Raw genomic sequence first — 14,044 nt, 5'->3', positions numbered from 1 at the left:
GTAAAATGCTGAACAAGGAAAACATGGGCTTGCTGCTGAATGGGGAGGATGATTTAGTGATAGTGGTCAGAGATAAGGCCAAGACAGTGCATACTTTGCCTCAGTTTTTGCCATCAAGGACTCCTATGTCTCTGTGCTTAGAAACATCATTCAAGGATGAGGAAAACAACCAGCAGTGGATGAGGATAGAGTCAGGGACCGATTGTGAGATCTGAACCTGCCTAAGTCCATGGGATCAGATAGGCATCACCAAGAATCCTAAGGGTATCGTTGCAAGGCCATGGAGATGGAGTAAGAACTCTGACAACTGCAGAAAGACAGATGTTGCACCCATCTTCAAAAAAGTCCAGAGAACTACAGCCCTGTCATTCTGACTTTGGTCCCTGGGTAAATGAGGGAGCAAGTCCTTGGGGAACATCTCTGGACACTTGAGGGAGAAGGTGGGGACTAGAAACAGCATTTATCAAGGATAAATCATGTCTGACCAACGTGACTGCCTTCTATAATAAAATGACAATATTTGCAGACAAGGGGAAAGCAGTAGATGTCATTTACATCAACTTTAGCAAGGCTTTTGACACAGTCTTCTACTTCCCAAGGTCCTCTCCAGCCTGAACTATCTTGTGATCCTATGAAACAAGAGCTTTCATTTCATGGCGATGGTCGAGTTTCAGAGCATGCAACCTGAGTGCACCCCAGGGTGTCAGGGTTCAGTTTGGTTTCGGGCTGAAACAAGGAAGCATCAGACGAAAGTAGCCACAGGATTGTTTTAGACATCCCTCATCTGGATACCTGAAGTCAGTCTTCAGGGTGTTACAAAGCATCCATATGCAAAGATTATTCTTTTACAGTGTTTCACAACATAAAATTTGTCTAATGAACAGATGAAAGAAACAGACTGTGTTTGACCTACATGACAACTTCAAGAGGTGTGTTTCTAATACATTTGATACGCTCTAATTATTTGGGCATTAGGAAAAAACTTGCAACAATACATGCTGTCAACGAGGCATATTCCTGAGAAGAGACTCCCTTATCATCTCCTCGACTTTGTGATCCAAAAAGGGTGAAAAGATGTGAGAGATCCTAATAGCTGAGCCAATATTCACCTGGAGAAGGGGGACTTGATCCAACAGTGTTTCTCAACACCACTGCCCCTCAACCCTCTCCTGATATGTGATATTCACATAGCTATGCTGTGATAAGCAGAAATGTATCTGTTACTACAGCATCAAAATCTCTAATAATACATAACTATTCATAGCTTTTCTTGGTACAAATCCCAGACAGAGATTTACTCCTGACATTGCTGAAATGCAAAACTATAGTAACAAAGAGTCAGTCCTCAAATAGACTTCGAACAACTCTTGAGAAGCATTATACATTGTGTACAGAGCAGAGAAAATCAACTTACCTATTAGTGGAACTGAGTCAGAAGTTGCAGGCATGATCTCAGCCACAAGCAGCATGAATACAGTCAGGGAAAGCAGGACAGTGATACCTGCAGGGAGTGAACATGGAGGGTAAAGATAAGGAACATGAACTCTGCAGCTGCTCCTCTGATGTCCTGTTAACTATAACCTTGTCCTGATCTACAACTAAGCCAAGCCCATAACTTCATGTCTGTCAGTGCAGATGAGAACTTTTACAAAGTGAGAGCATTTTTGGATGCAACTTTATCTGCTGTCTTTTCACTTTTCTCAATTACACCCATACCCTCCTCTTAAAGTAATGGAGAAATCTTTCCTCAAAAGTGAAATGAAGCTTGCAGAACATTGCTTTTCCAAAACATAGTGCAAACAAAGCCCAGATGGTTATTAAGGGCTAGGAGAGACTTGCACAGATGTGAGTCTAGGTTTTGGCTATTGCATATTACATAACACCCTCCAAAGAGCTGCAGCCTGTTTTAAAAGTAGCTCTTTGTTTATTCTATCTGGAAAGACTGTTGCTAAACCTGCAACTGCCCTGACGCCGAGAAATCACGAGGTCAATGCATGAACACTGTCTCCTATTTTTGTGTCAACACTGTACTTCAGCTCAAATAATTCTTTTCCTTGTCTCCATCCCAGCTTTCATAGAAGCAATCGAACCCCTCATAGCCTGTGTTTTACTTCTTTTAAAAGGGGATGCTCAGATGCCTGATTGTTCTATTAACACTGAGGGCACTTCATATGATTTAAAGGTCTCTGTCCTGATCGGAATTGTGCACAATTAACTCTTAGGGTCTCGCCTGGGCCAGTCTTGTATATTTCCAGCTCTGCCCTGTCTTTCTTGGAAGCACCCCTCCTGTCTTCATCGTCACACACAACAGTAAATCTCATTTAGCCCTTCCTTGGCTGTCACTGCTTTACATCCATGGGGGACTCATGGCTCGGTGTTTTGGGAGCTGAACTTGGAAGGTGAAAATCCAATGCCCAGCTGCTGCTGCTCACAACCTTTCACTCTCTGTGTCTTAGTATGTCCTATCTGAAAAACAGAGTTAATCAGCTGTGAAATGCATCAAGACGTACTAAAGAACAGAACAACAAGGACGACAGAGTACTATCACTGCTGCCTGTGCCAGCGACAAGTTCTGCCTCAAACCAGGGTAAAATCCAAAAGATTTTAGAAGTGTTTAGCACAGGATGTGTGAATGCTATACAGAAAGCTGTTACCCTAGTTTCTGCAACCAAACAAGTGCTTCTATTGCTCCTCCAGGGAAATCTTTATTTATCAAGCACCATGAGGTATTTATTTTCCATTTTATAGGAAGTGCTTATGAAAGAATTGAATTCTTTAGCACTTACCTAAAGAAATCTTCTCCCCTGAATCAGCTGGCAAAAGGAAAACAAGCAGTGCCAAGCCAGATATGAGAACACAGGGAATGAGTAGGTTCAAGCCATAGTAGAGGGTGCGTCGGCGCATGGTGATGGTGTAGGTCACATCTGGGTATGGTTCTTTACAGCATTCATAGTACAACTCATTCCTCCTTCCTGGGACACCTATAGAGAGGGAGATCAGAGCAATGGGGAGAGGTGCGGGACTCCCAGGTAACCCCTTGGAATGGGCCAAGAACTGATGGTTTATGAGCCAATGTGTGGCATCTCCACCACACATTGTGCATTGAAGAGTGCTCCAAAGTGTCCTGTGGCAATTTGTAAGAGCGAAAAGACACCCCCAAACCAGTTGCCAGGCAAAAGATATTTTCTAACACTTGTGGCCAATGATGCACACATGGATGAATAGATTAAAGGGGACAAAGGACAACATGCCTCAGTTCAATATTTTTTGAAAGCTGAAATACATCTACAGGGTTAAATGAGCCAAGGTAACTCTCAGTGTGTCAGTGTCTTCAGTAACGTCTGAGGCAACAGTGCAAGTTGTCTGCTTTTCTTAGTCTGCCTTCTGTGTTTTCTGCAGTTTATCTTCATGCCTTCTGAATCATTAGAAACTGGCTTAGCCAAGAAAGCTCATCTGAGCCAGACCAAAACAGTTCTGAGCATCCCAACCTCAACAACGAAAGGTTTGCAAGCAATGGCCAAAGATTAACTAGTAAAACGTGCATTCTGCCTTCCTGCATCCAGGGAATGGTGACAAACAGTTGATGTCATGTTCACTAGCCCATGCAGCAGATTTTCTGTATGACAAGTGCCACCAGTTCTTATTTTTCTGTCATTCTCTTACACACATTTGCTTTGTTTTGTCAGGAAAAACAAACAGGAGATGGCTTACTTTTCAAAAGAGGTGTCAAGTTAAGCTTAAAGTCTGTCATATCTAAAGGCTAAGAGACATAGTTGTCCAATATAGCTGTACAGCAGGTTTGGCCATGGTGACCTAGCTGCAGTAAACTGTCTGAGATGCTGCGTGGCAGGGACTGCAGCAACACAGGAAATGTCAGGGGAGCTGGAAGAACTCAGCACCTTGTATCTTTCATGCCATCATAGCTCACTTCTTTTTTGTTTCTGTGCACATGACAGAAGATGGGTCAATGTGTACATTTTGGCAGGAGTGTGGCAAAGTCTCCATAAAGGATATGGCCATGAGGATATGGCTTGCATGAGGTGTTACTTAATGCTTTTGCTGTATGAGCTAGATAAGGGCCTGTTTTGTCCACCCCTGGTCAGGCTGGAGGCAGATAACCCCCAGGCCAGTCTCTTAATCTATTGGACGGAAATAACTACTATAAAGGAGCACTGGAAAGTCAGGAGTGCTCTGAAATGAGGAAGACTTCCTCTGATTTTAGGAGGACTTCCCCACAGAGTCCTTCAGCTTCTCATGAAACTGAATACCGATTATGTTTCTTATTATATTATTTCTCAGATGCCCTGAATGGTAAAACTACTGCACGCAGTTGGCCAGTGACAGTTATTTCTTTTTCTGCATATCCAGACTAGAAGATGAAATGCCCATTCTGCAAGCTCTCCTTAGAGTGGTCTAGCTCTATCAATTTCGATAGTATTGCTTCTGACTTACACCTACATAAATGGATTCAAAACAACTTACTAGTAGCTCACTCCAAATAAGTAGTTCTGGGCATAGATTCCTCTTTTAAAAACACAGGTATCTTCCAAAGCACAGAAGGGAGTAGTAACTGCAGTTATTTGCAGTTATTATGAACTGATAGACACTTCGGTGTTTTTTTGGGTGAGGGAGATTTATCTCTCTAAAAGCTCATTCCAGTTTTGCTGAAATAGTGTTTTTTACACCAATCAATTTTTGGTTGACATGTTAGAGTAGATGTGACAGTAGTGTTCCTACACGACACATCCAAGTTTAGTACTGACAAACTGCTCAGATGCATCAGGACCAGCAGGTTTCATTTACATACTCAGTTGCAGGCAATTGCTTCAGAACACAGAGTTTTCAGACACGGTTCAATGAATGCAGCTGAAAGGTTGTCTCTGATCTGTGATTTTTTTTTTTTTTTGCTGCCTCTTACATAGAAACTTTTAATATCTGTATTTCATGTCCCAGTGGGATTGAAAATTTTTAGGCCAACTGATTTACCCACTAAATCCCATTCTCCATTTGAGATGTAGTTGGAAATATCAGCCTCGAGCATCTGCAGGTCAATCAACCAGCCACTGTGAGTCCAGGAGCCAAACTTCAAATCACACTTCTGCACATCAAAGGGGAACCAGCGGACATCAATGTAACATGTGCTCTTCAAAATGCCTGTGGATAGAAATCAGTCAGAATCAAGCATGTGTAGGGTGCAGTTCATCTCAACCCTTATCTGTCCGATTGATTGTGAGCACCTTTCTTCTCCAAAAGTCTGTGTGATGTAGTCACAGGGTAACCAAACAAGTAGCGCAGGTGGAAGATGCTGCCATGAGTGGAATAACCTCCCTTCCTGGGGCACCAGGGAAGATCCCTCTGTCTTTCACTGCATCCCTGAGGTAGGTTGCCCAGGGCACTCTGGCCACCCAGGAGCAGCCCAGCCTCTCTTCTAGTGCTGGCTGGCCCTGGCAGATCACAGACAGTGCTGCAGGGCCTGACAGGAGCGTAGAGTACATAGATGTCCACGCACTGTGGCTGGAAGTATTGTGACAAGCTTGTTGAAAGGAGTTCCTTGTCAGGCCCTGCGTTAGACACACAGTCCCCTGAAAATACCTTGTTATGCTAAACCTTGCTCGGTGCTGGCCTTTATCTTCTGTATGTCAACCTGGGCCTTGAATTTTACTCTGGATGTATTTAGTCCACTATCATTATTTCATGTGGCATTTTAAGCAGTTTAGGAGATTAATACTTGTATATTGTTGCATTCTAATTAATTCTTTTCTTTGTTATTCAGCTGAGAGAGGAACAAAAAAACTAATGGATGCTCCAAACTTTCTTCCTGGGGCCACAGCTGTGTCTGTGGGACTTCCCCAGTCGTCCAGCAGCATGGAGGGCTTGGAAAGTAGGGAAGATGATCTACGCAGCCTGCATCACTGGCAGCTGGTGGCAAAGCACAGAGGTCATCCCTACAAACCCTCACCCCTGTGGACCTGTGGCTTTGCAGCCTTCACCTTACCTCACCAGTTTACCGCGTGCTGGCCAGCTCAGAGGTGCTGTGTGAAATAGAGGCAGCTTCTGCTTCATTGGAAAATTATCTCCAACACTGCACTTAGCCTACCTGTTTCCAGTAATTGTTTCTGTGTGCTCCCTAAAACAGCAGCTAATGTGAATCCCAGCTCTGAGTCAGTTAACTGAGCAGAGTTTGATGTTTTGCAGTAAGTACTTGAGCCATGCCTTTTGAAGATAAAATCCTCAAAACAGAGACCCTTGATTATGTCTTTGTCTGCTGCTGCAAAGCCTGAGGGCACTGCTGCAAAGCCTGCGGCATAACCACGTGTGCAAGACCATGTCCCTGCACAAACACTGCTGCTCTGGGGTGGGTGGGTTCCCTTCATTTATCTCTTTACGTTCTGGGAGGTCTGACTCCCACCGTCATGGCCATTTTTGGATGGGGTACATGGAGGCTTTTCTCCCAGTTTTTCCTGAATCTTGGCTCTGCTCCTTTCCTTAACAGCAGACAGTTGTCCCCTTCTTCTTTCTCTCTACTCCTCCACCTATCTTGTTTCTCTAATGGAGAACAGCAGTGAGTACAGGCTGCTCTCAGAGTCATGGGAAATAAAACTTTCATGAAGCATTGGAATCACCATCCTTTCCACTCTTCCATGTTTTCCAGTGTCTTGATTAATCTAGCTGCCTCTGAGAGCCCTTGTTGCCAGTCAGTAGGCTGATGATCAACTTTTTCCTTCTAAAATTTTGCGAAGTAGTTTGGCAGCAGTTAAATCCCTGTAAAAAAGGATTTCCTGTGCTTTACACAGCAGATTTCTGTTACTACTTTTTATCTCTTTACTCTTTCCTTGGGTTCTTAAGTAACCAATTCTTCACCATGGAGTTTGTAGCTCACCAAGAGATGAGCAGGACACCAGATCTGCTCATATAGGCACTCTTTGCATCACCTCCCTACCTGGAGGGATGGAGAAGGCTCTGCTCTGGTACATGCCAATTTTATTTCTGTCTCATGTTGCTCCCTAGAAAGCAACCTTACCCATGGGTCTGTCCCAATGAAACCACAGGGATGCTTTAAGGGTTTTGAGGAGTAGGGATCAACAGAGGACCAGCCATCAAGGAAGACCCACTTGTTCCTTGGTGGGCCCTGTGGACATACTTGGGGCCAGTCTGCCAGCAGCTATCACACAAAGTTTGGGCATTTCTTGTCCACCACAGTAAGTGACTGTGAAGGTAGCCTTTGTATTTGCTGGTAGGTCCTGGCTGCTGGCCCTACAGGCACTGAATTGGTAATACAGTTGGAAAGCAGGCTGAGACAGTCTCAGTTTGTCTTATCACCCAGAGTTTTAGCCTCAGCCTGGCAGGAAGAACTTCACTGCAGAGGGGGTGCTGCTCTTGGGGTTTCCTGTGGTCACACGCCTCTCCACTCTTAAGAAAGAGCTAATTGGATTGCACATGAGACGTGATGTAAGGGTGCACACCATCTTGCTTTAGGTGACAGCTCAGCTGGGCCTCTGAATGTTCTAAGCAAACTTGCTCAGGTGAGTGATTTATTGATTTGTGAAGTGGAAATACACCACTAATAATGGACCTAAATTATTTCAGTGGGTTTGTCCCATAATTACACAGCTTGCAAAATTTCCACAGATTGCTTCTAAACACCTTGGTTTCACTCATGAAGGAAAACTTCTTGTAGTTATTGAAAGCTACACATCATTGACTTAAAGCAAATAAATGCTCTCTGGGTCCTACCTGGAGGAATATATTGGCAGGATCCAGAGTAATTCACCAGCACATTTGTGTGAAATGTTGCATCAAATCTTTCATCCGCACTATAACACAGTATAAACAAAACAAAACAAAATAAAGAAAAAGCAAGCTGATTTAGTTAAGATGTAGTAACTCTCAACATAAAAATAATCTTTTGGCTGAATTTAATGCACAGAATGTCTGAATTGAGATCCTACGGTTGGATGAAGAGTTCACTCTTGATCAGTATCTTGGCTTCTCACAGACACTGTTGGTGTGCACCCAGGCATGATGATTGCATGCTGCAATGTACTCAAAGAAGTGAGAAGCAGAGCTGTTGGATGTCTCAAAGCAAAGGCAGAAGTGAAAGGAGCAAAAGTGTCACAGTGGCTGTACCCAAAGACTGGACAGTTGAGAGGACGAGGATTTTCTGGGGCTGCTGTCACAATCACGCAGCTTACAGCGTAAATCAAGTTATCTGTTACCCAGATATCTGTTGTAAGAGTTGCCTGAGGCAACAATTCTGCAGTCTTTTAGGATTCAGAGGGGCCAAGGGTTTGCTTCAAGCAATGGAGGAAAGCACTGGGGAGAAGTTGTTTTAAATTTGGGGCTTGTAGGAGGAGATAGACTCTAAGAGCAGAAACCAGGTGAAAAGGACCAAGAAAAGAGAATTTCTTTAGGATTCCAGCGATTCTGAGAAAAATAAGGGAGTAATGAGCCAGGCAAGGACAAGAATTCTTCAAGGGAGCAGGCCTGGGGGCTTTCTCCAGAGGATCTCTTGGGAAGAGATTTACTACGGAGGATTCCCCTGGCTGATGTTGTAGAGCTTTGCTTGTCATGGCTATGTGCAGGTCTATGTTGCATGACTACACCATCTTACACACCTTATCTCGCAACCAGATGTGGAAAATTCAGACCTTCTGTCCCTCCTGTGATCTGCTCTTTATTCATGTCTGAGTCCCCGGTCCTCAGTATTGTCCCCAGCACAAAATAAAGGGCATAAAAATGAAAAGGCTAAATGCAGAATGAGTCATAACTATCAAAAGACATAAAAGGCAGCAAGAAAGGTTTTCATAAATGCAAGGAAACAAGGAAAAGATGAAGGATCAGATAGATCCATTACTTGCTATGGAAGGAAAGGAAACAATAGGGTGAGGAGAGCTGCAATACCCTGCACTCTCTGTGCTTCACTCTTCACAAACTGTGCCTCACGACAATTAATTCTTGCACAGTGGCAGGAGTCCAGGGCAGAATAGGGGAGGAACAGAATAAAGACACGTAGATAAGACAGATCCCATTTGGCAGGGCTGATGAAATTTATGCTTGAGAAGTGAAGGGACTGGCCGAAATACCCTCTGAAGCATTAACAATTACCTGTGAGAGCTCGTGGAGAACAGGGAAGGGCTCAGTGAATTAGGGAGGATCAAAGAGAATTTTGATTTTTTTTTTTAAAGGTGAAATTATAGACACATCAGCCTAACTTCAAAGATAATGTGGTGAAAATAGCTGACACAGATTTGTCAAGAGCCAACTGCATCAAATCAATCTAATTTTCTTACTGACTGAGTAAGAGGAGGTAGGTGATATATCTGAACTTCAGAAAGCCTTTGCTACATCATGTTCTTATAAACAAACTACAGTAATATGGACCAGGCTATATGCCTCCTTTTTAGAGACTAAAAAAGAATAAAGAGACTGTGAGGAGTAAAGCTGAAGAAACGAAGAACACTTAAACAATCCAGGTAACTCCAAGCCTCCTTTGGATATCTTGTGAGAACTTGGAATGGAGAATGGGTCTTGGTGAACTGGGGAAACCAACAGAATGAAATTCAGTCTGGATTATTAGAAAGTACTACCCTTAAAACTGTCAGAGAAAGACAGGTCAGTGAAAATCTCATAAGACAGCAAGGCTGAAGTACAACACCCGGGGCTTGTGATAGATCAAAAAATAAGTCCAAAACTAAGATATTAGTCAGAGCAAAACCAAAATCCCCTCCTCCTGGAAAGCATTAAGGAAACATCTGTCCAGAGAGCTTCCACTCCATTCAACACTGCAGAAGTGCTGGCTAGAGAGCTGGATTCAGCTTTGGAGGAGGAAAAACAGATTAGAGAGTGTTCAGAGGGGAAGAAGAATGATGGAGAGATTTATAAAATGAGAGTGATGAGGAAAGTGAGAAGAAAATACATCTGTTTAGTTCAGGCAGGAACACTACGGCAGAGACATGATAATAATTTTCCAGGAGAGCCATGTTAATCATGGCTCATATCAGGAGTATATGGATTGTTTTCTCTCCACGTTCACTGGGAAAACATAAAGAAGACATCTGCAGAACTACAGCAAGGAAGACTTAGTTTGGCTATTAGAAAAATCTATTAGCTGGCACTTGTTTGTTTTTATTGTTACTGTATCAAGAATAAGAGCCAAATCCCCAGATGGCAAAAGCCCCAGAATATCAGTGAAGCATGGCTGATTTCCAGCACCTAATGCTCTAGTTCTAGGCTGCCATCGGCCATTGCGCATCTTGCTTACCTGTTATACAGAAGAATGTCTGGTACCCAAATCTGGTCGGCTGGAAATCGCAAGTTCTGCACCCCTGGGTATTCATACTGATCCCAAGACAAGTAAACATCAACCCAGGACTGTTGGCAAATACATACATCAGATTATATGAGCTGGTGAAAGTCTTCTAAGTTGTCTGCAATATTATGGGAACAGTAACAATAGCAGTAGTATGATAATAGTTTAATGCTCAGCTTTAATTTTTAAGAAAGGTTGACATATATGCTGAGGAATCCACAGTGTGATGACTGAATGTTGTGAGCTGTATTCTAATTTATTGTCTAACCCCTCCACCTTGTGGCCTGAAGCCAGGCATCCCAAACCTTTTCTGGTGGGCTGGCACAAACACTGGCAGTAGGCACCTCCATAAGGTGCGCTGGTTCTGAGCTGAGGTGGTTTGAATGCCTTGGGTATCATCAGTGGTATATGGATCATGGTCTGAGAGTTCCCCTTTGGTGGAAATAATTTAATCTGTTACAAAGGTTGGGTGACTCTTTTAATAACCACCTTGCTATGAAAGGTAGGCAAGTGAACTTTATATCCCAAGGGGTTATTTCTGATTCCCCCTCCTCCACCCCGACACAAACAGTTAATTCAAGAAAGGTGAAGGCACAGCTTTTGTGCTGAACCTTGTGACTTACAGCAAGGCTCTACGGGACGGCTGCAAGGAAAACAGTTATCAGTGCTATAACTGAAGAACACCTCTGCAAGGGACAGAATGCCCACAGGCTCTGTCCTAACAATCCTGTAGTCCTGTAGGTTGGTCTGGATTAGTTTTTGCATTAGAAAACAACTCATTTCTGCTGCAAATCCCAGCAGGTAGCTGAGGAAGAAATAGCCTGTTCAGTTGCACCCATTAACATGAGATAGTGTTTGGCTGCTAAAGTCAAAGCAGAATTAGTTCAATCATTCAAGTCTTTCACAGGCTTTTCCCTTCAGAGGTGCATCTTTACTGAGCGCAAGCCATTAAGGACATTGCTTTACGCACCATAAGAAAAGACCGTATCTCTTGCCATATGCGGCCAGCAGCACACCTGACAGGAAACTCCCTCCCCCAAAGCCCTCAGTGAAGATCAGTTTTGCTTATCCTGCATGACCGGTGTAGGTCACTCCTTAGCTGGAGCAGGTTGCAGAAGAGGGAGGCAGAACATTTATGGATGAGGTTTGTAAAGCACAAAGGAAGGCAATGTTCCCACTGATGCACCTGGGCACTGTCAGCAGCAATGCAGCATGGGGCTCCTTGCCACCCCTGGCCATCCTACCACCCAGCTCAAGCAGTCTTCACATGGTCCAGCATGGCTGCATTGCTTTTGTGTTTGGGGGCAAGTGTTGGGCATCTTCATACCCTGCCCTCCACAGGGGCACTCCTGGCTCCCCGTTTCAGACAGAGGTGGGGATTTGCCCAGAAGTGATGAGTGCAGGGTGCCCGGGTCTTACTGGCTCTTCATAAGTTCCCGTCACTGGCCTTGGAGAGGGCCTTGAGCCCCTTGAAGAGTGGTTCCTACTGCTACAGTGTGACCATAACTTTGGGCTCTTTGTTACTAGGTCCCTACATCCACTGGCCTAACAACGTAGGTAGTCTCACCCTCCAAAGGCCAACAGGTCTGCCCAAAGGATTAATGTAGTCTCCTGCATTTCATTTTCAAGGCTAAAAGGAGCACTAGAGAAATTTCAAAGGACACAAAATGCCTGCTTGTTTCACATTATAGACAAGTTTAAAGACAGCAATCTTGCTTTTCAGCCAAGAAATCACATTCAGTAGTTTGCTATTAGAAAGGTTTTTTTTTATTGACACACGTTACTCACCATCTGCAGCCAAGCGTTTGTGATCAACACCTGATTCTTCTCATCCTTTGAACAAAAGAGGGAAGGAAAGGGAAGACAAAAGAAAAAGGCATGAGACCAAAGTACAGTTTGTTTACAGGTGTTACAGTTTCTGTTTCTTTTAGAAACCCAGACTCTTGGGGTAAATAAACGCAAACTTTATGGAGTGCATTGTGAGCTCAGTGCAAAACCACTGAATTTCATTATATGGCCCAGACAATAATGGCCCTTTTCTATCTTTTAAACGTACAGACCTCCTGAATTTATCATAACTGATCAACAACAGAAGTGAAAATAATAGATAATTGTTCTTATTTTGCTGGGGACAATCAGACTGCTTACCAAAAGCACAAGTTTTTTCTTCTAGATAGTTGGTCAAAACAAGATGATTTCCAGTACCACACAGCATGCAGTAGTTGGAGAGATTTTATGTTGTATTTGCTGCCACTGCAAAACAATGGTGAAACGGTGCTGGAAGTGCTGTTCCTTTGGAGTGTCGGCATTACGTAGCTTAGCTCAGGCTGAAAGGGAAGGAAGGGCTGGCCTTGGGCAAAAACTAGCACATGGCAAAAGGACACAAATGCTGCCTGAGAGGGAGCTCTCGCAGTGCCTGCACAGAGCAGGAGTCTATAGGTTCAGACACATGCATGCAGAGGCCACAGGGAAGCAGCTCTGACTCAATAGAAACAAACAAGCCCTTGCCCAGCTGGTCTCCAAGTGCTTTGGGAAGCCGCAGGATGCCCAGCTTGTTGCAGTTAGCCTGCAGGTGCAGGACCCTGCGGTGCTACTGCCACAGCAGGGATCAAGAAGCAGGGCTGAATAGTTACTGTGGTGCAGATGATACCCAGATCCACACCCCTGCCTGGCACAGCTCCAAATACGACTGCAGGTGTGCCTGGCACTTCCCAGGAGCTGAGATTGAGGTACTCAGTGGGGCTGGCTCACTGTATGCCCAGCTGCCTCCACACCACGGGAAGGTGCTTCTTCTCCCTCAGAGCATCACCTGTGTTCAACCCTTACCTCTCTAGAGACCACTCCAGCTTTGACTGAAGTGTGTCCTGAAGCTTGGTTTTGATGCTGTAGCTGGGGGCAGGCCTGTCCAATTGTCCTGGTTTCAGCTTGGATAAAGTTAATTTTCTTCCTGGTAGTTGGTATAGTGCTGTGTTTTGGATTTAGTATGAGAATAATGTTGATAACACACTGATGTTTTAGTTGTTGCTAAGTAGTGTTTATTCTAGTCAAGGACTTTTCATCTTCCCATGCTTTGCCAGGTGTACAAAAAGCTGGGAGGGAGCGTAGTCAGGACAGCTAACCCAAATGGCCAACAAGGTGTTCTATACCATATGACATCATGCTCAGTACATAAACTGGGGGCTGGTGGGGGAGGGGTGATTGCTGCTTGGGGATGGGCTGGGCATCGGTTGGCGGGTAGTGAGCAATTGCACTGTGCATCACTCATTTTCTATATTCTATTCTTCATCAACATCATCATCATCATCATCATCATCATCATCATTATTTTTATTATTATTTTATTTTTATTATTATTGTTGTAGTTGTTGTTGTTGTTGTTGTTGTTATTATTATTTTCCCTTCCTTTTCTGTTCTATTAAACTGTCTTTACCTCAATCCACGAATTTTACTTTTTTTTTTCCTCCGATTCTCTCCCCCATCCCACAGCGAGTGGCTATGTGGTATTTGGCTGCCTGCTGTGTTAAACCACAGTAGTCCTTTTTTGGCACCCAACGTGGGGCTCGAAGGGTTGAGATAACAACAGATCTGACCAAAGCGTGTTCAGGCAAATTTTGTTACAGGTATTCATTATATTGGTTTAAGAGTCGCAGGTCCCAATGTTGATTTATTGGGTCTCAAAGTTGTTGGGCGGGCTGTCAGTGTTGAGTCATGTAATACCTTACCTGCAGTATATAT

The 14,044-nt window shown here is 43.9% G+C and overlaps 1 protein-coding gene across 1 annotated transcript in view; it reads right to left on the bottom strand.

Moving 5' to 3' along the window:
• Positions 1-14,044, bottom strand: part of LOC142075264 (neuronal acetylcholine receptor subunit alpha-7-like) — a 56,574-nt gene that overhangs the window by 15,407 nt on the left and 27,123 nt on the right. Inside the window, exons 3-8 of the mRNA XM_075136384.1 lie at positions 12,098-12,142; positions 10,262-10,371; positions 7,735-7,814; positions 4,987-5,154; positions 2,787-2,981; positions 1,415-1,501 (exon numbers count right to left, since the gene is read on the bottom strand). Of these exons, the coding sequence (XP_074992485.1) occupies positions 1,415-1,501; positions 2,787-2,981; positions 4,987-5,154; positions 7,735-7,814; positions 10,262-10,371; positions 12,098-12,142 (685 nt within the window). The remainder of the gene's footprint in view (positions 1-1,414; positions 1,502-2,786; positions 2,982-4,986; positions 5,155-7,734; positions 7,815-10,261; positions 10,372-12,097; positions 12,143-14,044) is intronic.

Source organism: Calonectris borealis, chromosome Z (genome assembly GCF_964195595.1).
Source record: "Calonectris borealis chromosome Z, bCalBor7.hap1.2, whole genome shotgun sequence".
Classification (NCBI taxonomy): domain Eukaryota; kingdom Metazoa; phylum Chordata; class Aves; order Procellariiformes; family Procellariidae; genus Calonectris; species Calonectris borealis.
The sequence above is the reverse complement of the archived record's forward strand: the minus strand, read 5'-3'. Positions and strand labels throughout refer to the sequence as shown.